Below are 25,522 nucleotides of genomic sequence, written 5' to 3'. Positions count from 1 at the left end.
ACAGCAACATGACTGCATACTTCCCATCTGTTACAAATTGGAAGCAAAACCAAATCAGTGTAAACAAGTATGATTTAATAAACCATTAACCACAAACATATTGCTTCAGATATGTAGGCTGACGTTTAAAAACATGCAGGCTAGTTGCCACTGCAGATCAAATAGAAAAAAAACATGTAATAAGTATTCATCACCACTGTAAAATGAAGACACTTAATTAGGCCTATAATACAACTTGAAATTTAGCTGCATGGGTAACTCCACTTGTCCAAACAGATTTTTTTAAGTGATACCTTATGTACTGACTAAAATGCAAGAATATTTAAGTATTAGGTTCCAAAAAGATAGCTTTCCAGAAAGGTCTTAGAAACTTCAGACCATCAGAACCTCTCAGTTCATATTATTTCTCTCACCCCAACTCTTTTGAGGTACCACATCACAGCTATTGATCATGGGACTACTTATGTAGGTCACTGCTTGAATTCATTTCTGCAAGAGGTAGTGTAAGGGGCAGGATGCATACAGCAAGAAGAATGGCATAAGAAATGAGAAATTAATTATGTCAAAACCTGGGATTATTATTTTTTTATTTTTGGGAACTTCTTATTCAGGCTTTGTCTAGAGGCTGCCATGCCTCTGATTTGAGTCTCTCCCTGACATGTCATCCCACTGTAATTTACTCACTTTACCGATAATGAATTGAGAATTATGAAAATCAGTATGGAATTACAGTGTTTAACTATCACACCGGTTGCAATCCTAAACAAAAGCTATTTCAACGTCTACCAAACTCCACAAAAAGTATTTCATTGTACTAAGACAAAAAAGTGATTTGCTGGACACAGAAGTATTGTTAACATGTGGTATGTGCCGAGCTAAGTATTCTTGGTTAGTTATGTGTCAAAGATCATAAACTCAAGTTATCTGTGCTCTGTAGACAACAGACATTAACTGGGAGATAAATCACAGGAAAATGCTGCATGGTCCATTTGCAAAAGTAACAATCTATGTCAGTACTGAGTAGTAACTACTTCTAAGTTTTCTGCCTAAATTTTCTGATATTTCTACTCTTCATTTACAATCTTTATCCTTTTTAGCATTTAACTTGCACCTATTCATTAGAAAATACACCATACACAAATTTACTGCTGATAACTCTGACAGCAAGATCACCACTCTGCTCTACTACAAAAGTGCCGTATATAAATCAAACATGAAAGGATATATAATTGATCCCTCAATATAGATGCATAAATATCTTGTTCAACTTGTTCTGTAGCTTGCAGCATAAAACTCGACAACCTGAGCAGAAAGGATCAAACTTAATCCTGGAGTTCTCAGCAACTATACTAGACTTCATATTCAATTCACCACTAAAAACGTGGGGAAAGAAAATGTGGAGCCAACTATTAAAATATATCGAACAGGGGGGGAATATTTGAAAAGATGATCTGTATTTTTCTATGTTATTTTAAATGCTGAAAGAAAATAATTGCTAGATTAGGGTTTTTTGCATCTTTGGTGCCTCAAAGACCATAAGTTTGGGCCAGTTAACTATTACACTTTTTAAAAAGGTGTGTAATTGTATTTTCCAGCTGTACCAGCAATTGTTTGGGTTTTTATTTTGGTTAGTATTCTACAGCCTCAATCTACTGAGTAAAGAAAGAACTCTTTTTAATTATATTGCAGTGAAACTTGAATTAGTGAGACCTGACCCAGAAGTACTACCATTCATGCCAAATTTTACTTCCACATTCTGTAACTGCAACACAAAATTACAATTCTATTTGTAGAATTGTAAGTTAAAAAAAACCTAAAAAGTTACGCCAACTTGATAGAAAAATGTATTATTTCTAAAAATCAAATTCTTATTTTATTTGCAGACATGCTTTTTCTGTCAAAAATGAAGCTGGTTTGAGTGAGGAAAAAAGTGTTTTTTAGATAATTGATATGCCTTGTCTTGTACAGGAGGTCATTACAAAAGAAAAACAAAATTTTATAGGATAAAAAAAAGAAATCGCACTAAAAAGCCAAAAAGAAAAAAAGTTATTTAACATATTCAAAGTTCCCAGAATGGAGTAAAGTTAATAAAACACAACAGCAGCCTTGCCACACAATTGTACCTAACAAGTTCCTCAACTTTTAGGCATAACACGTCTGTTCTCAGGGCTGCAAAATAACTTCCTACATTCTTGTAAGAAATATCCAAGTTCCTTTTATACCTGAAATATTCAAAATCCTTTCCATAAAATTTCAGGCAGTAACACATCGGAATGCTGTCTTTCATCTACTTCTGCAAGACATCTTTTTGAGATGATACTACTACAAAAAAAAAAAGGAGCATACATGATCCATAGCAGTCTTAAGCATCAGTAGTTTCAGCTGAAACAGCCTCTCAAGTAGAGTCTGTCCTCTCTTTTATCTGTGAGATTAAAGCCGTGTGTTCAAGTGTATCTATACCAACGCACACAGCTTGGGGAACAAATTGGAGGAACTGGGGTTTCACGCCCAGTCAGAAAGTAATGATATCATAGGAATAACTGAAATGTGATGGGACAACTTGCATGACTACAGTATTATGATGGATGGCTATAAGCTGTTTTGTAAAGACAGACAGGGAAGAAGAGTTGCACTCTTTAACATAGAGAACACTGAATGTATAGAGGTAAACTATGGCAAACTGGATCAAGATCAGAGGCATGATTTCTAAGGTGGATCTTAAAGTAGGCATCTGCTATTGACCTTCAAAACAAGGCAATAATGCCAATGACACCATATTTGGGTCACTTAAGCAAGCTTTGTGTCAACAGAAGGTGGTCCCTGTGGGTGACTTCAACGACACAGACATTTGTTGGAAGAACACTACAGCAGTTTCCATGTCATCCACCAAGTTCCTAGAATGTATCGATATCTGCTTCTTCATGCAAATATTAGATGTGCCAATGAGGAATAACGTACTGCTGGACTTTTTACTGACAAACCAAGAAAACCTGCTTTGCAGTTATCTTGGACAACTATAACCTTGGCTGCAGTGATCATAATGTTGTGAATTTTGGGATCCTGCTAAGTGTGCTGAAGGTTAGTACTGACAAAGGTTTTACATCTCAGAAAAGTAAACTTCATCTCAGTTGGGAGGAATTCTGTGGGAAGCTTTCATGGAGAACACAGCAGTGCTGTGAGTTTTTATAAAATGCTCTCCTGGAAGCACAAAAACTATTCACCCACTTTAAAGGTAAGGGAAGTTGGTGGAGCAAGAGACCCCTTTGGCTTAACTGCAAGCTTCTGTATCTGCTCAAAACCAAAAGAAAATTATACCAGAGATGGAAAAGCAAATGAACATCCGTTGAGAAGAACAAGGACATTGCTAGGATGTGCAGAAGTGCAGTTAGAGCAAAAGCCCATCTTAAATTGAAATTTACGAGAGATGGCAAAAACTACAAGAAAGGTTCTTCAAGTATGTAAACAACAAGCAGAAACAGAAGAAAAATACTGGACCACTGTTGAACAGGAAAGGTGAATTAGTCACCACCAACAATGAAAAGACAGATGTTGTCACCACTTCCTTTACCTCTGCCTTTACCAGCACTGTTGGTTTCCAGACCTTGGGAACAAAAACCCAGGCTGACACAGGCACACGCCCACCGTCAGTGAAAGAAGTGTTGGTACATGAACTGTTACGGGAGCTTCACCTCTACAAACAAATAGGCCCTGACAGTAACCACCCAAGGGTGTTAAGAGAACCAGCTGACATCATTGTGAGGCTGCTCTCTGTAATGATCAAGGAGTTGTGGAGATTGGAGGACATCCTGGAAGACTGCAAGAAGCCTAATGTCACTCCCACCTACAAGAAGGGTTTATTAAAGGAGTATCCAGGAAATTAGAGGACCATTAGTCTTGCTTCAGCCCTTGAGAAAGCTACAGAATGAATCCTCCTGGTGGCTGTAGCAAGTCAAATGAAGCATGGAACAGGGAAAAGCTGGCACAGATCCACCAAGAGTAAACTGTTTTTGACAAACCTGTTTGCTTTAAATTACAAACTAACCTGCTGGGGTAAAGCAAGCAGTGAACATTGTGTTCTTGGATTTCTCCAAGGCTTTTGATACAGTTTCCCACAGACTCCTCTTAGAGAAACTGATGCATTATGGGCTAGACAAGTGACCTGTGTGGTGGATGGGGAACTGGCCTGCAACGGGCACCTGGGGGCCAGTGGTGAACAGCTTCTTTACAAACTGGAGTTACAAGTGGGGTTCTGCAGGGATCAACACTGGGCCCAGGGCTGTTTATCTCTGTAAGTGATCTGGAAGGATCACTGAATGGTGATCTGGATGGAATCAAGTGTACCCTGATGAAGCTTGTTGTTGATACTAAACTGAACGGGGAAACGGGACACCTTGGAAGGGAGAGCCAGCCTGTAGGAAGATAGGCTGAAAGAGTGGGCTAAGAACAACCTTTTGGAAAACGAACAAGGACAAGTGTAAGGTCCTGGGAAAAACAGAATGCATGAGCACAGCTCAGGCTGGGAGCTACCTATCTGACAAGCGGCTCTGTGAAAAGGAACCTGGGAGTCCTGGTGACAAGCAGCTCAATGAGTTAACAGTGCGCTGCTGCAGCAAAGAAAAGCCAACAGGGTACTGGGTTGCTTCAACAAGGCCATCACCAGCAGAAATAAGGAAGTAATGATCCCACACCTTCCCAGGACACAACTCAAATACCGTCTTCAATTTTGGTCCCTGCTGTACAATAAGGATGAGGACAGGCTGTACAGGGTCTGGAAAATGGCCACAAAGATGACTGAAGGACAGGGAAGCCTGCGGTATGAGGGAAGGCCGAGAGATCTAGGTTTGTTCAAAGCTCTTAGTGCTTTGCAGCAATTCTGATTGTTCAGATGTTGGCAGAAGAGTTAATTCTTACTACAGTACCTATAGATAAATAAATATCTATTGCAAGGCATCTTTAAACGGAACACAAAAAAAAAAATTTAGCAACAAACCCCTCAGAAAAGAATGAGAAACCTGTGCAAGCATTCCAGGGGATACAGAATAGAACAGTTTAAGAAATAAACAACTTGTAAAGCTATTTTTATGACACAGAATTAGAGTGGTTCAGTGTTAGGTTTTTTCGCCCCCTGTCTAGATAAATAAAAAGCTAAATACTTCTGCATGCTACATACATTTTACTACACAGAACCTTGTAAAAGACCTAGTATTTTCTCCAGCTACCTGTGATTTTACATAAGGTTTAGTTTTGGGGTAGATTTTTTAGGTTTTTTGTTGCTATGAAAACAACACAAATATTGGTTTAAGAACCAAATAAGTTAGTCACAACCAAAAATAACTAAATAAACCATTATTTCACACATCCAAGAATTCCAAAGATACACAAAATAACTACTTAAAGGTAAAACAAATAATAAATTTAAAAAATTAAACGCTTATGTTAAATATTGCTTTCAAAACATATGTATGTTTTAAATACTTTTATAGGCCATCTAGTGTTTCTACATAATCTAGTTCCAGGGAACATGAGAAAATGTTAGAACAGAACAGATGAATCCATTTTCAATATACTTTAGACATGTTTATTGTGGAAAAGAAAAGCAGACAAAATACTTTTGAAATATGAAATAAAATCATCAAACAGCATTTTAACACCAATAATGACTGTACAACTCAGTAAAGTTTCACTAAACACATTTAAAAGCATTCCATCTAGCAAATTATAAATAAAACCTGCCAAATACTTATGTAAATGCAGAAACATTAAATACACTTCAAAGAAACATATCTGGAAATAAACTCTTAGTCACAGTATTACTATTTCTTCATATCACTCAATATTACGTTCACCTAATATCCGGTTTTACTTATAAGACTATTTGTATTATATTCTTTGTTACTTGGCCTAGCACTCATCATCATACAGTTCATTCCCCCACATGTTTTTTTTTCAGTTTTAAAAATAAGATTTTAATATCAAACAACTTCAGTTTCTCAGTGGGAAGTATAACAGCAACATCTGGTACTTAAAGGTCAAAAGAAAGTGACAAAGGCCATGTTTATCTTTTACAGTCCGTATTACTCTAACTGTCATCATCATCATCATCACTACTATTGAGAGTCTTAGTCCACTCCCTGTAGGCCTGTCTTTTCTGAAAGCATGGTAAGGGAAGAAGAAAGTAGAAATATTAGTTTAAAAGTGTTAGTTTGTCCAACAAATTTGTTAATTAAAGCAAAATAAAACCTGAGAAAACAAATGATAAAGTGACATCCTAATTTAAGGCACAGTATGAGCACATGAAATCACCTATATCCGATTTACTTTTACTGGCGTATATAATCTCTTAACCACTAAGAAGTTTTATTCCAATATAATCTAGTAACCTGATGAAAATGTTCCAATATGGTGACTGCAGTGGGGCCAGTCACTAGATCTGTATACACAGAAATAGTACAAAACAGGAGAATAACCGTAAGAAAATAATATGCTTTGGATAATTAAACTGCTTTGGATAGGGAATGTGTAATACACTGAGTCTCATGCAAATCAAGGAGAGACATGTAGAACCAAAAACACTAGTACACTTGAGGATAAAATAACTTTAAGACATCAATTATAATATATCAGAAATTAATGTCTGAAAAATATTTACAAAATTAATTATTTTCTGTTCACACTGTCTACAGGAAGACTTACAACCCTGTTTGAAGCTTTCAAAACATTTCCTCAGGAGTAGTTCTGCCTTTGAATTGTCAGTAGCGAAACCTAGTATGAAACGTACTATTTTTCTACTTTACCTACTTTCAAATGGTGGCTGCCATCACAAAATATTACAGGCACTACACAATGCAATGCCCTTATGCTTTTATAAGCTGAATAAAGGAAGATGGTGGTTATTGTACTCAACCACAGAAGAGAAAAGACAGAATTACATATTGCATTGCAGGCTTTTTTCCAGGTTTCTCAGAAAAAAATACCAAATGCAAACAGAAATAGATTTAAGAAGCAAAAGCAATGCAAAGCTATTAGAGAAGTCTGCACTTTACAGCTGACTCTGTTGACTTGCAAACATTGTTTTACTGGTACACTTTGAAACACAAAAGAGTATGTTATGCAATAAATTTTCTTACCAAAAAAAAAGGAGAAAAATGAGCAAGTAAGTTTATGCCACTTATGAGTGGTATCTTGAAACTATGCTATAGTTAAGGTAATATTGCTTTATAACACTGGCTTTATATTGGAGAGCAAAGGTTAAAGCTACCTCACTAGAAGAAAGGCAGAGGCATGCTAGTCATTAGCAAAGAGCTTTCACAGTTTGCTGAACTAGGTCACCAGTGAACAGTATAGTGAACATAGCTGAGATGCCCTAAATAGCACAAACCCCTTCCCAATCTTCCAGAAAATAAAAGCCACACTAAGGAAACACCAAAGAAACAGAAACAACCAGACTGGAACTCAATATGAAATGCATGGCTATGGCAATTCTCAAAACAGTCTAAAGATTCTCTCCAAAGGAAACTTCATTATTTTCTCCAAAAAGGTTATTTCCATATGATTTTTCCAGCATTTCCCTGGCACACTGTGAATCCTTCAATGTGTATGTTAAAAACTCTGTTTACATTCATGTAAATCATGAATTACTATTTTATTTCCTACATTTGAGTATTTGTAAAATGCAGTTTTACTTCTAACAAAGGAAAAATTGAGAAACTTCGTCAGCTGCATAAAAGTCTGTTTAAAATAGTGTTTTACATAAAATTGACAATAAAAACTCACTGTTTAAAATTTCTGAAAAAATATCTTTGTGTTCATTACTATTTATTAAAAATAAATATGAAAGACGAATCTTTTTAACTACGCATATAAAGCTGCTGCTTCTTTCAAAATGCTCTGCATCTTGCACTAACCTATACAGAAACACTGGTATAAATTAGTGTCTTTCTCAAAAGCTGTATCACAGAAACTAAATCACTAAAGTGATCATAAGCTTAAGAAATGACATGGAACTTCCTGACTACTGAGTTACTACATAAAGGGGTAGTAACAAATTTAAAGAATGGGAAATTCTGTAAAATATTTATTTCAACAAATGATGAGTTAAAATATTATGCCAAATTATCTTTCATTTTCTTCACCTGTAACATTTGACTTCCAGCTCCATCTCTTAATCTGTAAGGTCTGATAACTCCATCTTCACCAAAGAAGCGAGGTGGGCGCAAGCTTACCACATCTTCTGATGAATCTGCAACTCTGACAATAAAGCAACAAATTTGAAGTAAGTGTAAGTATCTATACTCAGCTATAACATTTAGCAAAGGCTCTGAATTATTTTAAATACAAATTAAAATAAAGTACTAGTACAGCAACTGTTGTTGTCTATAAATGCATTTTTTAATAAGAATAAACAGTAGATATTCCATGAAACAGTAACAGATTTTCCTCAGAAATCTATTCCAGAGAAGAATTATCAGCAAGTAGGTCACAAGGCAGCACACAACTGCAATACTTATAATTAACTACTGTACTTCAAAACTTCTAAAGTGAAGACATCTGTGCCACACAGAAGTTCTGCTTCATATTTTTCTCGCATTTCTCAGCCTAAGAACTTGTAGTGGAAAACCAGAAGAGCAATGGCAATTTTATGGCAGCAAAAGTGGTCCGGCTCACTAAGAACAGGACCATTAAACAGCAGCATTCAGACAAAGTTACTAAATGCTCCCTCAAAACACTTTCTCCTATTTCTTCACACATTACAGCATGAGATAAATTTCAGCAACCCATTTATTAAACTGAGACTATTACAGTATTCAATACATAGTCTTAACAGTTTTCAGTCTGAATAATCAGGACAGATGCTGTCATGACGTGGTAGTCTTGGAAATAATCTCACATAGTAACAAAAAAAAAAAAAAAGTAACTTTTGATGCAGTGAAGAAGTCCTTTGTTTCTGTATAACTGGGTTAAGAGGTAAAAAAAATCAGCAATCAAAGAAAATCTGATTGCTAACGCTTTTAAACTAGTTTATTAGGTAATGCTAGAAATACCTGAGATCTGATGTTGTGGTTTTTAAGTGCTATCAACTGTGTATTTTTTAAAGAGTCATCTATTTATTATATAAATAACAATACAGACAAGATTTTTTCTAGCTCATCTGTATTGACAAAGTTGAGAGATCCAGAAAGACTGACGCAGAAGGGATACAAGGACACAATGTAATATTGCTGTTATTATTACCTGTTTCATGCGATATGCCACTCTTCATACTTACTTTTTAATACCCTGAAAGGTGCTGCTGGCCATGTCTATGATTCCTCCAGTAGGCCTAGCTACTGCTCCCACTAAGCCTTTTCCAACACCTTTGAAAAAACCAGCTGCTCCTTCTTTCTGAGCTCCTAAGAGGATTAAGAGCAGCAAAACACTGAGTTTTTCTTAAAATTGTAGTAAAATTAATGACCATTTAATTACAAATCTTATTTGATATGTACCTACATAGTCTTCTCCACACAAAGCTCGTATAAACAACGTTTAAACTAAAAGTCAGTAGGAATATAAAATCTTCGTAACTATTTATACAATATAATCAAATATCAAAAATTTACCATCATATGAATACTAAATGCATCAGAAGACCTAAACTTACCTCTTATTGGTTTTGTAACTATTCCTGTTATGCCACTGACAAAACCCTACCAAAAGAAACAAAAGAGACATTACAAATACACTTTCAGATTATATTTTGCATTTTTCTTACTACTTTAATGGTGAATAACCTCAAAGTACATCTGTTGGAGTATTCTAAAATTCACTACAAGTTAACAGAATCAGAGGTACCTACTTCACAGTTCCTAACTTCTCTTCTACCCTTACATATATTTCTTTGAAACTACCACCCAATTGTGGATGTACTTTTGCAAAACCAGAACTAAAAGAGTGACAAGTCTCTGGTGAGTATAGCAGCTTCTATATCTATTACTCTTGCCTGCATAAAACCTATTAAACTTTTTATATTTTTTTCCTCCTTACAGAAACTAATCCTTTTCCACCACGAGTGATACCCTCTCTCAGACCAGTGGGCTGTTTATTCATGGCTTCTCTCCTTTTCTGCTGGTAATCCTCATCCATAGTTATTGCAGCTACTCCTTTTGCCATAGCACCAGTAATTCTTGATGCAGCACCAGCCAATCCACCTGTTGTAACATAAAGTAAAATGCCAATGCAATTTACAAATATTCACCTATATTGCTTACTATTAAGTATACTTTCATGATAATGCGGAAACTTACCAACAGCTCCCCCGACTAGTGCTTTAAGTCCTAGGGCCATTCCTTCTATAAATTCTTCAGGACCCTGGATGGCTCCCTAAGAAAAAAAAAAAAGCATTTCTGATAAACTTCAAATAGAACGCATTACATTTTTTTCAAACTTCTATTTTTATTGCAATTTATATATAACAAAGAGAACAAGAGCACAAGACTGAGTGAGAAAGTGTGAAAGTGCCCATGAGACCACCTACAAGAGAAAGATTATTTTAAAATACTAATACGTTCCCTGAAGGCTGCTTATTTTAAGGCAAATTTAAGGAGAGTTTTTAAGGAAAAAAGCAAATTTATTTCGAAATAAGAACTATAAGAAACACTTTTTTGTTAATTAACATAAATGGACAACGCTCTCCCTTTTATCTGACTTAAGTTTTCTAATAACATCTCCCAGCACCTTCACTTTAAATTTTCAATTCTAAATCTAAAACCATAAAAGGCATTAATATATACACATTTTCAATATAGTTCATATCTATATACTCATGATACATTTCATAACAAGGCAGCAGAAAGTTTTACCTGGTAAGGTTCATAGAAGAATGCTTCTACTCCTTCAGACAAGCCTCTTATGAATCCAAATGGATTACCCAATACATCAAGGCCAAGAATAAGAACATACATCTGTTTAATAGCCTAAAATAAAGACATTTATTAATTAAAGTATTTAAGAAATTGTGTAGTATATGCAGGTGAAAAAGTGAAAGTAACATGAATTTAACACAAACCCCTCAAAATTGTTAGGAAAAGAAGACATAGTTGTATTAAAAAGGATCTTAGTCAGCCAAATAAACATTACTTCTTAACAAAAAACTGACATTAATATTCTTGAGATTTTACAAACTAAGCATGTTACCTGCATTTTTCTCATACTACAGGACAAAATTTGGTCTGTTTGCATATGCTGACAAAATACTGTTTGTCAGCACGAAACATTATTACCACATCTATAGGAAGTGTAATTAGATTTTTAGAAAAAGTTAAGCATCTCCTAGATTTCACATTTTCTTTCTGGGAAAGAAAGGATGAGAGCACAATAGATAAATTGTTCCCCAATTAAACCCTTTACAGTTATCTTCTCCTTTAAAGATGGAGAGATTGCTAAATTAATAAGTCAAATGAAGCCTTTATTATTAACGATGGATGGATAGAAAAACACTAATTCTTTTATGCAAAACCATGTCTGCTGGATTCTCTCCACTGGATGATATGACCTGAACAGCACACAATGGCCAAAGAGAGATCATAATTCATATATAACTAACATGCAAGAAAACGCATTAATAGAGCAGAACTGGCATCAAACTATTCAGAGTTGCATTATGTCTGCTTCCAGTACACATTCCAGCAAGATGTTTTGTTATCCACACCACTTTTCCTGTAGTGATGAATTGGAGGCAATACTTGCCCCCATAATAAAGGCAACAGACTCTAATCAGTAATTGTTTTGTATATGTTTGTACATTTAACCTCTATACAAAACATATGAAGCTGAAAGTAACTATCTTTTTCTATAGAACCAAATTGCACAGTAGTGCTTTCAAAACAAATTTTCTGAAATATTGAAATTTATTTACTCTAACCTGTTTTGAATAATGTCTTCGAACTGCTGACTGGAGTTGTTGTGTAGTACAGAAGTGATAGCTGAGTTCAAAGAATGCCAACCTAAAAAAAAAAAAAGGAAAGAGAAAAAGTAAGTCCTTTTTAGGCAATCTAACAAATGTAATATTAGTTTAATATTTGGAAGTAAACATTATATTCATATTTTTAACCTACTTAAAGACAACATCTTGTACATCTGTGAGGGTGGCCCCTATACTTTTCAGCAGGAGATTCAAGGACTGCAGTGGTATCAATTCATTCTTTCTTTCTTCTTTGTTACTGTCTTCTCCACCCGTACTGAGTGAAAAGCTCAAGTGTAACTAAAGGATAAAAATGAGATTAGGATATAATATGGTTGGTTATTGGGAGTATTATATGTCTATCTTAATCATCTTTTAGATAATTTAAAAGCTGAGATAAGACACTTCCAGTCTTGACTGAAATCAGGCTGACTTCACAACAGAAAACAAACACATCACATAAGCTAATAAAAAATGAGTGACACTTAAAATCAAACCAAATAACTGGAACTACCTTTAGGAAAACAAGAACATGAAATTGATAACATGTTTTCGGGTAAGATTTCTAGGATCTTTACCTATAATTTAGGTTATCAGCTCATTTACAATACATTTTCTTTCTACAACCGATACCCCAAGCCAAAGCAGACTGAAATGACAACACAGCATGGTGTAAAAGCAAGAATGAGTAATCAAAGCCTAGGAACACATAAATATTAACACAGGTTTTACAGTTGATAAATACTAGAACACATATACAACCAAAAAAAAACACCTCTGCAGGACTGAATTCAACAAAGTATTTGTTTCACAGAAATTAATGTGACAGTCTCAAAACTGCTCAAAGCACTTTATAGTGTATTCAGCAGTTTTCAAAAATCAGATAAAAAGAAGTGATGCCTCTTTCCAGTTCTCTGAAGATACCACCATATGCCATTCATTAATTTATGTTATTACAGAGCTTAACTACAGCTTCATTCAAAGATCATAGAATCATAGAACGGTTTGGGTTGGAAGGAACATTAAAGATCTCCTAGTTCCAACCCCCCTGCTATGGGCAGGAGCACCTTCATCTAGATCAGGTTGCTCAGAGCCTCAAACACCCTAGGGAGGGCGTATACACAATGTCTCTGGGCAACCTGTGCCAGTGCCTCACTGCCTTCACAATAAAAAAGTTCATCCTAACATTTAATCTAAATCTCCCCTCTTCAGCTCAAGATTAACTCTCATCCTACTGCTACACTCCCTGATAAAAAGTCTCTCCCCATCTTTCCTGTAGGCCCCCTTTAAGTACTAGAAGACTCCTACAAGGTCTCCTCTGAGCCTTCTCTTCTCTAGGCTGAACAAGCCCAACTCTCTAAACCTGTCCTCATAGGGCAGGTGCTGCAGACCTCTGATGATCTTCATTGCCCTCCTCTGGACTCGCTCTAACAGATTCATGTCCTTCCTGTGCTGAGGAACCCAGAATTAAACTCAGTACTCCAGGTGAGGTCTCACAAGAGCAGAGTAGAGGTGGGGAATCACCTGTTGGTCACGCTTCTTTTGATGCAGCCCAGAAAGAAAGCTAGTTTTGCAGAATCACTGCACTTAATTCACAGCTTTACATTGACTTCATAACAATTAAAACTAACTTTTTACTAGAATTTGAAGTTCATTTATTCAGTCCTACCTCCTCCACATAATTTTTGTCAAATATGACAGAATACATTAAAATATAAGCATTTACTTTGTATCAAAGTATTCACTTTGTTATCTTAACATGTAAAGGGCATTTTACCCTTTAGCCAACCCCTGAGCAGTCACTATAATTAAAAAACTGAGATATACCAATGAACATCTAGAGGAAGATACACTGAAACAGCTAATAGGTATACTTGGAATGAGCTAAAGTGTTTACATAAAGCTAGCCAAGCATTTCCTGGAATTACCTCTTCTAGTAGTGGACAGTTCCTAACATCTTAATCAGATATTGTATAGAGGTGAAACCATTCCTTGATCTATTACCCATGGGATGGAGGGGAAATTCTCTTACTAAGAACTGTTATAGAGCCTACAAAGTACCATAATAGCTTTAACAATATCATCTATGTAACAATCAAAAAAACAAAGACCAGTATGCTAAAAATGCATGAGAGTTATATTTGGACAAAGACACTGTTGTTCCCATGTAAGCATCCAAATACTATTCAACGGTACCTGAATATTCATGGGAATGGCGAAATAGCCAAAAGTAAACTCTACCCAAGTCAAAAAACAAACCTGCTTTTCTAGCAAGTAAGTAATGATAAAATAGTAAATGTCATAGCACAGTATTGCTGGCTGTATTTTTTTTTTTTTTTTCCAGAAATTACCTCAATCCGTAAACCACAACACACTGTCTGCACACAAACTAAAGCATTTTGCAAGGATCTCTTAAATAATAAAAACAATTATGGTATATGAAGGAAGTAATGGATAGGAATGAAATAATTATTTTTTGATGTAAATATTTTAAAATATTAATGTAAGCCCCACATAAGTTAATGGTTACAATGAAAACTCTTTTCTAGAACATTTTTATTTTACTTTTTATCACTCCAATGTTTTTTTTATTTCCAGTGCCTACTATCCTGCAGGAGACAAAAATCCTGCAGGAGACAAAAATCCTTCACCAGAGAGCAGACACAGGCTGTTCTGTGAAAGGTATACCTTAATCGGAGAGATATGAAAGTATTCATACAAGCTGATTTGTGATGTATCCATTGATGACACGCTCATCAGTTCTTCTTGAAGAGATTCAACATCCTTTTTGAAAAGTTCTAGCTGTGAATGCATTTAAAAAAAATTAAAATTTAGAGTATATGAAACCACTATACATTTGTCACTGATGCAATACATTGACTAATACTATTTATACTCTTGTGATATTCTTTTTAATTAAGCAGCAACATTTTAGAGGACTTAACTAGCTTGTTTGCTGCATAAAGGGGAAACACAAAAAACGATAACCCAATGTACATCTATTTAATAGGGTTTTTAAAAATCTATTTTTATGAAAAATAATGCTATTTAAACTTTCAAGTGCAGAATTTTTACAGAGGGCATTCATATATACACTTCTGAAAGTATCCTACAGTGCATAGGTTTTTAAATACAAAAAACAGACTAAAAACTATTTTCTGTCATACACAAACTAGACTTCTGCATACTCCTAGAAGACCTCCACCTATCCCTTTTCTCCTTCAAAAGACAGGGTTCCTTCACAGAAGTTCTGAAGAATTGGACATGTACAAAAAAAAATTTTAAACAATAACAATTCTAAAGCTATCGTCAGGAAAGACTTAACCAGTCAAAGAAAGTTAAGCTGTAACTGAAAATTATGTGAGAAATCCTTTCAGAACAGTAAACCCAGGTATCATTTTGCTATTAATACTTAAAAAAGCAAACAGTCAAGGCAATATATGTAAGTAGGAACCAAATCCTAAAAATATGCCTTGCAATTCCACTAAAAATGAAAGTACAGAAGAGGGCCTCCTCTAATCTTTGGATTCAGTGATTCAGCTTGCAATGCTGATCTGAAATAATTCATCCTTCCACCGGGAGGAGAAAGAGAGAGTAAAACACAACAACACATTTTTTTCCACTACATAATCATGCACTGAAAATTAATGTAATTGTTCAAACTACCACAACAAAACTAGAAATCACAGGCAAAACCAGCATCAACAGATGCAACAGTCTGCACACCCTAGCACACTGCTGGACCCACGTGTTTAAACTACACATTCTTGCCTGTGAAAATACAGCACCATTTCTGAAATAATTCTAAAGTAATTTTATTAATGTTCATTAAATATCTGCTTTGTTTAAGGAACCTTTCAAATTTCTAATTTATGTTTCACTAGCAGCATTTCCGAGATGCAGACAAAACAGGTACACTTTCTGCTAAATAAATTATTATCAGTTCATTGTGTACTGACATTCAAACTTCAATAATCTTAACAAACAGAGCATGCTCAATATACAGCACAACTGCATTGTTCCTATACAGCTCATCACCTTTTTTTCTCCTCTGGGAAATCCAAGAAACTCTGGCTTCTGTTGCCTTACTGTTGTATCTGAAGTCTTCATTATTATTTCCCAAGCAGACTACCTTGCACTTCATATTATCCTATCTACTGTTCCTGTCTACAAACTCATCAAGATAGTTCCACTTCCTACTCAACCTCTCACTTCATTCCTTTTACATTCTCTTACTCTTATGGGCAGGTAAGTTTCAGTGATTTCCTGGCCAGGATGTTCCTAGATTTATTTTTATCTTTATTTCTTTAAATAAGCTGCATTAGTACAGTATTATTTTAATTTCCTCCCTGTTTGGGGTTCTTAATTAACTGATACTTCAGGCATTAGTAAGACCAAAGAATCTACAACAGCATTAGTTTAATTATTTTCAGGTTTTGAAGACTTCTTTGCATAACATGCAAGATTAGAATAAAGGGACAAGTTAGTGTTTGCCTCAGGCAACGGAAGCTCCTAAAAATCTCACAGCTTCCTATTAGTCCTAGACACAGCAACTAAACAGTGTAACGGACAAAGAACAACAAGATGTTTTTTTAAATACTAGTTGAATAATTAGAAACTTAAAATCTATTAATCTTTAAGCGACAAAAGGTTTCTACCTCTTGGTCACTTGGCACATCAGCCTGTGTAAAGAATTCAGCCAGTGCATATAGAAAGCCAAGATCTAATCTGAGATCCATCTCTTGAATCAGGACCTTAAAATATCTGCATATGAAACGAAAAACGGTTATTAAGTTGTTCTATGAAAATGTTCAACACATAAAACTTCATTCATAATAATTTTAAGGCTTGATTAAACATAATCAATAGTAAAAGAGATGGAATGTGTCAAAATACTTACTTAATATGAGATATTTGTGAATGTCCTGCAGTTCTCATGACAATACTGACATCAGTAAATGGTTTTGGTGCTATGAAGTTGTAAAACAAGAGATCAGCACAGATTTTTATATGCTAAGCATATCTTTTTATTTTTAACTTGAATATGTCACATGTTCAGGATTTTCTCAATCCTGTAAAGTGGGATTGCATAATGGATATGACAACTAATATCAGGGAATAAAGCAGGAACAGAAGGGAATAGGAAGACAAGGATGAAATGGAACATCAAAATTTTATTTCACTCATCTTTGAAAATGTACCATTTTCATTTAAAAGTAAACTAATATTAATATAATCTTAGACTTAAATAATTTCCCTAGTCATAGAATAGGGTTTTCCAACAGCTGATACCAACATATAAACTAAATAACAAAAAAAAAAAATAAAAATTCTGCAGGTTTATGCACCTCAGCTTGAAACTGATCATATTTACAATTAGCAGTTGACATCTTATTAGCTTCTGTACAAAATTACAAGCAGTATTATTTGTTTCAATGAAGAATCTCTCCTGAGATTACTCTGATCTTCCAAGCAACTTTCTCCCAAACAAGTTTATGGGAGACTACAGTTCATCACATAGTCTACTGACCCAGCTCTGAGTTCCAAACAATAGAGAAGCTGGAAGGCCACATACAAAACAGACAAAATATAATTTCCCAACTACAGTGCTAATAAATGGTGTCTCACATAGTAATTTTGAGTTTGAATTTAGGTTGGTACTGGCATACATTTCTAATTAGTTAACATTATTTCAGATAAATCACTAGGTGATCTATTGCATGCAAGCAAAAAAAAAGAAAAGCAACCCCAATAGTGTTAAATTGCCTTACTTGGGGCAGTATGGGGAATACTGGATGACTAAAGACGAAAAGTGAATCCTCACTGCCACAGAAATCCAAATGCAAATAATACAGAAATGATGCAGCAGATTCGCTACTACCAAAAAAAGGAATAATTTGATCTTTTCTTATTTTCAGCAGGCAAGTCTTTTCCTGTACTAGTCATCATTAAGTTTTAATTGTGGTCTGAATGCAACTGCCAAAAGACCATTTCAAGTTTGAGCCAAATATAACTTTGACATTACACACCCCAAGAACGCTGAATAAGCATGTCAAGATGACATGCTTAAAAGGTCTGACAGCAATCAGAAGAAAACAAAATTTCATTCATTCATTGATAACTGTTTAAATAGTTTTCTGTATATCTTCTGCGTAGAGGAAACTGCTTTTCTATCTCTAACATTAGTATTTGTGTTCCCTGTAGTCAGTAAGCTTATACAGACTTTATCTGGTAAATATGACATGGTTAACTTCAGTACAAGCATGTTAACTTATCATTTTAGAAGTAAGTGTTATGTTAAACTAGAACAACAAACCTGAATCCAGGGTGATGGACTTTGGAGGTTTAATAGGATAGAACACAAAGGGAAATATGGCTCCAGGAATCTGGTTTTGTATCTAATAGGGGTAAGGACAGGACAAGGTGCAGCATGTTAGCTTTTCAATAGTGAAATATTTTAAAATCAGGACAAACACAGGAATTATGAACATTACCTGTAGCATTCCAATTCAAAAGCAGAAGAAAAATCGACTACTGCAATTCAAAATATTGGTTTTTTTCCAAAACAAAATAATCCAATCGAGTAGTCTAGAAAAACTTCTCAGTCGGTGGTAATAAATGGTCCACAGAAGTTTTGCAAATAATTTGTTTTTAAAAACTTGGAAAATATGCAAGACAACAAATTGTACCTTTTTTTTTTGTTAGTTGAAAAGAAAAGGCACAAGAAAAAGCATGGAAGATGTATGGTAAAAGTTTTTCCCCAGTCATAGGTGTTTGGGTTTTTTTTTTTCCAGAAGCATTTAAGTAGTACTTCCAAAGAACGAGGATCAGTGATGCAAAAGCCAATAAGTACAATCAAATTTAAAACTTGACAAATCCAAACAATTCTAAAAAATCCAGGTTTCCAGAAAAGTCACCTGTTCTTAATAACTCACTGTTTTTTGAAAAGACTCACCTGTATCCTGTAAATTTGAATTCTGAAAGACTTCTGATGTGCAGATGAACTGTATTCCACTTTTAAAGCTGGCAGATAATTCCTTCTGATCGGAATCTCATTTGGTTGTTGAATTTTCATATTCATTCCATTAGGAGTTAAACATACCTATTGTATTATCAAAGAAAACTTAGCATGCTACGTGTTTCAGAAGACTTCCTTCTATAATATAAAGTTTACACTGTTCATTAACACTGCGAAGATAGCTTAGCAGTTAATGTTTTGCAGCTTTTAAGTCAGATGTCATAAATTTCCTTTATTTAAAACAATCAAATTTTGTCATAAATTTCAGTAGAGGTAACACTACAAAAGAAGTATGTGGGGGATCACTACCATTTAATACATGGCTTTCTAGAGGAAAGGCAGAGTACTATAGTAATACAGTCTATGACAGAAAAATTAGCTCATTTATTTATCTACAACACAATTCTAATGAGTATCTAGCATTTATCCACAGGCAAGGACAGCAACATTTGTAGCATAATGTGCATCTATGATCCAGAATAGTTCCTGGAATGATTTTTTCATATGTATGTGTTTGAATGACATATTTGAATTATCCCACTATAAGGCACTTGAAACATAAAAGATTTTGTGCTAAAACAAACCAACTAACCCAAAACTAACACCATGCCCACGTCCCCAGTAAAACAAACGAACCCAGTGCAAACCACCTCTACTGTAACTTTATGCATATTTAGTACCTTGACGTGCAAATATGTTACACTTCAATTTCAAAGTCAGATGCTAACAACAAAAAACCTATAGCAAGCTTTCAAAAGTTTATGGATTTTATTTCCAAAACCTTTTTCTCTGATAAAGGCGGGTTTTGAAATGGATTAGACAAACTAATCCCCTCACTTTTCACTGTAAATGTCTTCAAATATCACAAAACTGATAATTTTTTTTCCTTGTGTGTACACATTAACAATGGCATGGGAGAACTATCAGTATTACCAAAACATTTGATTCCAATTCAACAATCTTGTTTTCTGAAGGAGTTAGTTCACTGTAATCTTTGAATTCTTGTTCTAATTTATCAGTCTGCTTGATACTCATTGGTCTCCATCTTGATTTTTTCTTGGGTTTTGTCTCCCAAACCACATCAGAACTTGGAAAACAAAACAAAGGACAAAGAGAGAATGATTAGCTATATCAAAACAAGATTTACCTACCATAGTATGGCTTCTAATAGGATATACCTACAGAATGAGAAATGACATCATAAAGCGCTACTGTAGTAAATATGAGTAATCTAAATCGCCCGCTGCCTTCTCAGCACTATGTGGAAGCCAGTCTCTTCAACATAAAAAAAGAGAAGTTAACTGCAAGTCTGTGTAATTCCCCAATCTGATGAAGACAGGTACGTAAGGATACTTAATCAAGAAGCTCAGTTTCATCAGTATTACCATTTATTATTCTACCATCTCAATATACAGATGTGTGTGAATTATGGTAATGATATACAAGTGTCCCTTAGGCATTCTAAAAAGCACTTGTTTGAATACTCAACCGCATGCATTTGTTAAGCAAGTTTCTTTTCATCTTCCCTCTAACATGTTATGGCAGAAAACCTTAAGGATTAGAGTCTTAGATAATTTCTCAATCAAAAATAAAAAGACCTACAAGCTGCTGCTGCCATCAGAAACTTCAACACAAAATTCAGCAACTTCCTGTAAAAAAGACAGAAAAACCCACAGACCTTACTCCTTAAAACTGTACTATCACTCCCCAAACTACAAGAGCAGGAAATATTTCTGTTCAATGTATTGGGAAGTTGCTACACAGAGTACAATTAGGTGTTACAAAAACACATACATCCAAATACAGAAAGGATATGCATTAATATAAAACAGTGAAACTATTTCTTATTACAACAGAAAAACATGATTTAGTTTTTAAATACTCTTACTTGGACCTATTTTTCCTCTTCCATCTCACCCCAAAATGAACTCAGTGAGTGAAAATACATGAAGTTAACATTTTAGTCTGCTGGGAGACAATTAAGTTACCTTGTAATTCCAATGTAGGACACCTCTTGCTTTGTATAATTATTAACCAATGAAATTCCAACATCTTGCAATGAAAGAACAATTTCCTGTTCTGCTAGCTCTGCTTTCACACTTTCATATGTCAATTTAAACACATTCTCATCTTCAGTGATTAAGACAATGCGCTGCAAACCTTCAAAAAACGACACTAAATAGACCACTCTTCTGCAATCCAGGCTGAGTATTTCCATTTTGTCCTATGAACAAGAGAGGAAAACTCTTACAACTCTATTCATCATCCTACCTCGCAAGCAAATGCAAAAGTCTTAGCAACAAAACCAACACCCGAAGACATTTTTAACACGTACAGGAAAACTAACTATAAGCAGCCTCTCAATACACAAGCATATTTGAACTCAAGACATTGCTTACTGGCACAAGATCAAGCAAACTCAGTGCTGTTACTATTCTGTCTGACCCTCATATATGACATTGCTGATCATGCTCATTACATACACATATAGATTTTCATACATACACTGATGACTAGGATAATAAGTTAAACAGCATTAAAAGGAGATTTAGATAATAAACGTACCTCTTTTGGGGTAATTTCCTCAGTTCTATTTCCACATTTCCATTTCAATTTTCTAGATCCTGCTGGGTCCGCCCAAGTATACAGTACTGCCTTATTTGCCTGAAGACAGTCTTCCAATTCACTGAGGGAACTAGACCACAGTAGTATTCAATTAAAATGTCAATTAATATGTTGTGCCAACAAGTTCTGCATTCTAGCATTTGAACAAGAACACTTTAATAATTTTTTTTTTCAAATAGTGAAAAGGAAAACTTAAAACAACTTTGCATGAAAAAAACATGCACAAAACCATTCTCAGCAGAATAATAAAACTAGGATTTATACTTCAAATATATATGTATTATTTAGAAATAAAAGTATAAAGAGTAGATTTTAAATACTCATTTTCTTCCCCACTTGTGACAATCAGGGAAACATTAAGGGAGGGAGAGGAGGGAAAACAGACAGTACAGCTTACAAGCTGAAAGGAAAATTCAGGATTCATGCAGCCTAACACTAATATTCCAAGAGAAGAAAAGTGTGTTCAAAATCCATTGTTTAAGAAAAGGTTTCCCCTACATGATATGTTGACGGGAAAGAAGTCCACTGTTTTGCATCCGGAAACAGCAGATATTTTCAGATGAACAAATTTTAAACTCGTTCCCCTCCATAGTTAAAAAATAGCAGACCTGTCTTCTATAGCTCTCTAAAAGGATCCTACCCAAGAATGGGAAGCAGAGAAGGAGGTGCTGATCTGTTCTCCCAGGGGATTTAGTGATAGGACATGTGGGAATGGCTCAAAGCCTCACCAGGGGAGGTTTAGACCAGGTATTAGGAAGCATTTCTTTACCAACACGGTGGTCAAACACCAGAACAGGCTTCCTAAAGAGGTGGTTGATGCCACAAGGCTGTTGTTGTTCAAGAGGCATTTGGAAAATGCCCTTAATAACACACTCTAACACTTGGTCAGCCCTCAAGCGGTCAGTCTATCTTGTTGTAGGTCTCTTCCAACTGAAATATTCTATTCTATTCATTACTAAAGTTACATATATACATATTAAATTTACACCCAGAATGCCCAAAAGCCAGGTAAAAAGAATAGATTACTAATCTTTACAGATTAAAAAGCAAGCAATTGACTGTATTCTTCAGACAAACAGGAACGTTCAACTGCAAGTTTACTTTGACTAGCAGCTCTTCCATTTTTCAAGTAAAAATCTTGAAACAACACTCATCTGATTCACTGAAAGAAAAAAATGGTAGAGGCTGTTTGGCTTTTAAAAAGGTCAAGAATGCCATGGATATCCTTTCACTTCTCAGCACCGTATAACAACTGCATAGTAGCAAAGCATAACAAAGACATCCCAGCTTGAGAAAAGAACCAGTATAGCTTCCTGTAAGCACACAATGAAACGTTCACTCATTGCAGATAATTCTTATTTGTTAAAATAATCGTAGTTTTGGTCTGGCATGACAAAATTTGTGTAACTACCTATGCAATTTTCAGTCCATTCCCTCATCTCTCTCGATACTTTAACCCATTCTTTCTGCTAAATCTTGACTAAATATGATAGAACAGTAGAAGTCTCAAACATAATTACATTTGCAACTCATTTGTTATTATTCTGCACAGTCAGCACTTGCACAGTTCCAGAAAAGCTAAGCGCATCTCCACCAGGAAAGTAGAGGGATTTAGAGGGTAAGGCCACAAAAGTAATATAAAAGACCAGAGTTCATCTTTAGCTCACAGAACAGCTTCTTTACTGCAGAAAGAGGCATCTCGAACTACATAAGTTTTTCTGCTAACAATTCATTCCTTTCATTTACAAACAACACATTTTTGAGTGCTCAGACAAAATCAGACAGCTATTTCTTTAAAAATAGGCTTCTTAAGAAACAGGCATACTTACAATACATGAATAACAGTTCATGTCTCCATGCAGACATCCACACTGTAACTCTTTTTACATACCTTTGTCCATACTCAATGATTTCTTCTTTAGTATGGTTTATCAACAGAAAAGGAGCGGCACCATCATGGTAATTAGAAAAGGTAATCACTGTAGAATGTTCAGTCAGGTTAACATCCACAGTAATTCCTCCAAGCTATTAGACGTAAAGATAATAAAGTAAACAACAGCAGAATGAATTTCTAGTAAATCAAACATAAAATAAATATTTCAGAAAACTTTTATTCTCATAAAAGCAACAATTAGTCAAACAACTACTAACGTATCTTGAAACTATTTCCATGATCTAACTACTAGGTAACAGGCATTGCCCTTAGTACTAAATATAGAGGAGTTCTGTACTATCAAGATTTAAACTAGTAGTTAGAGGAATCTTCCTTGAACCATTCATGCCTACTTTCTACTATTAAGTACGCTCATATATTTAAATACTACTGCTAGATTAGACTGTATGCAACATAAAAGTTAAGAGACAAATTTACTTTTTGAAGTAAATTAGTGATATTTTAGAACTAATATAAATAGTTCTCAGCCTCAGCTAGAGACCACCAGCAAAACAATCTGTGCTTCAGCTTCTACAGATCTGCTTTGCAGGGAAGCGCTTAAAATGGAACACCTACTTGTATCTGCATTTACACACACAGGAAAGAGAGCATGAAAATGGTAATAATACAATTGTGTTTACATAGTCTTTTCCCCAGCTACGGTTGTGCACAACTTGGTTGTATGGGAAGACAGAAACTTTGAGAATGGAAATTAAACAGTTATTGATGCTGTTCCACCTCATTTCCAAAGGCATTCATTTACCTTGTTGTCCAAATGCAGCAGCAGACAGTTTTCTTGCTTATCAAAATTTATTTTCTTTGGGGGGAGCTCAGAATTTTCAACTCTAACAAGCAGTTTGTTGGCATCACTTTCAGGCCAAAAGGGAATGCACTAGAAAAAAATACCAGATACTTTAAAGTAAGTGACAAAACAAACTAGATTCTAAATGGCATTCTTCTCAGCCCAAAGTTCATCTACTAAAATGCTACCCAAAAGTATAGTGAGGTGGATCAGAAACTATTAAAAAACCTGAAAGTAATTCCTTACCTGAACACAATAAATTGAAAGGAAGTCAGAAATAATTCAGACTACAGTGAAGGAACTAAGGAGTTAAGGAACTACAAGTGAAAACAATAAGACTTCATATTCAAATGAAGAAGTAGATTTAAAATGGATAATGTATACAAAATCTAGAGCATAAAGCTGAGCATGGCTACAACAATGGAATGGCAAAGCTTGTTAAAAAAAAAGAAAGAAAAAAGCCAGCTAACAAAACTGTTCTTCCATTGACAGGCCAAATAAGTATGAATTACAAATCAGTCTTATAGGGACAATCAGTGAAAAAAGGGATAACAGGATAAATACAACCCATAGTAACTTGAGTACGCAGGACATCAGCACACTAGCTGCTTTTTTTAACTACTTTATATATATATATATATATGGACATATATATAAATAAAATATGAAGCATTAAGTGGCTAAATCAGAAAGCATGTTGTGCTATCCACATCCACAACAGATATCACAGCCATTCTGGGTTTAGAAATCCCACAATTTCTCTTCCATAGTTTACATGCCAATGTAATACAAGGATACAAGGATAATACAAGGAGGCAGGAGAAACAAAAGTTTTAATTGTAACTAACAAAAAGTTTCCAGCTAAGAGTCCTGCCATGGGAACAAGCTATGAATAACAATAACTTTCAGTGCCTGTCTACGTAGACCAGTATTCCTATATTTCAAACTGTTCACCTGCAACACCCAAAACTTCAGGAGCATCTCTCTCCAACACAGGTCAACAGCTGAGGTGTTCATATTTTTTTGTGTCTGAATCCTTGGATTGAATCTTCAGTGGTGAAAGACTAGTTCACCAACTTACCATGCCACTAAGTTCCCTTTCCCATTGTTTCTCACACCACAGGAAGCAGGAAGACAAAGGAAAAAAATATAGTTAAACAGCAAGACTGAGGGTGTTACCTACATCAACATGTACCCTACACACAAAAG

General features: G+C 35.0%; 2 protein-coding genes across 7 annotated transcripts in view; one reads left to right on the top strand and one right to left on the bottom strand.

Annotated features, from left to right (window-relative positions):
• Positions 1-2,388, top strand: part of LOC104058410 (guanine nucleotide-binding protein subunit alpha-14-like) — a 52,959-nt gene extending 50,571 nt beyond the window's left edge. Inside the window, 1 exon segment of the mRNA XM_054054028.1 lies at positions 2,258-2,388. The gene's annotated coding sequence lies outside the window, so the exon portion shown is untranslated.
• The window catches only part of VPS13A (vacuolar protein sorting 13 homolog A), a 98,310-nt gene that overhangs the window by 7,999 nt on the left and 64,789 nt on the right, over positions 1-25,522 (bottom strand). The window contains exons 51-70 of one of the 6 annotated variants that reach the window (XM_054055401.1): positions 25,395-25,434; positions 24,275-24,403; positions 23,470-23,603; positions 21,519-21,648; positions 20,942-21,177; positions 19,887-20,040; positions 18,891-19,037; positions 18,252-18,333; positions 16,836-16,905; positions 16,594-16,699; positions 14,624-14,737; positions 12,090-12,235; positions 11,897-11,978; positions 10,836-10,949; positions 10,281-10,356; positions 10,021-10,184; positions 9,638-9,683; positions 9,266-9,389; positions 8,133-8,247; positions 5,563-6,148 (exon numbers count right to left, since the gene is read on the bottom strand). In XM_054055401.1, the coding sequence (XP_053911376.1) occupies positions 6,080-6,148; positions 8,133-8,247; positions 9,266-9,389; positions 9,638-9,683; positions 10,021-10,184; positions 10,281-10,356; positions 10,836-10,949; positions 11,897-11,978; positions 12,090-12,235; positions 14,624-14,737; positions 16,594-16,699; positions 16,836-16,905; positions 18,252-18,333; positions 18,891-19,037; positions 19,887-20,040; positions 20,942-21,177; positions 21,519-21,648; positions 23,470-23,603; positions 24,275-24,403; positions 25,395-25,434 (2,278 nt within the window). In that variant the 3' untranslated portion in view covers positions 5,563-6,079. Of the gene's footprint in view, positions 1-5,562; positions 6,149-8,132; positions 8,248-9,265; positions 9,390-9,637; positions 9,684-10,020; positions 10,185-10,280; positions 10,357-10,835; positions 10,950-11,896; positions 11,979-12,089; positions 12,236-14,623; positions 14,738-16,593; positions 16,700-16,835; positions 16,906-18,251; positions 18,334-18,890; positions 19,038-19,886; positions 20,041-20,941; positions 21,178-21,518; positions 21,649-23,469; positions 23,604-24,274; positions 24,404-25,394; positions 25,435-25,522 lie in introns of those variants that run through there. The other 5 variants (XM_054055398.1, XM_054055399.1, XM_054055402.1 and 2 more) reach the window with 5 other exon arrangements.

This window comes from Cuculus canorus, chromosome Z (assembly GCF_017976375.1).
Source record: "Cuculus canorus isolate bCucCan1 chromosome Z, bCucCan1.pri, whole genome shotgun sequence".
NCBI lineage: Eukaryota > Metazoa > Chordata > Aves > Cuculiformes > Cuculidae > Cuculus > Cuculus canorus.
The sequence above is the reverse complement of the archived record's forward strand: the minus strand, read 5'-3'. Positions and strand labels throughout refer to the sequence as shown.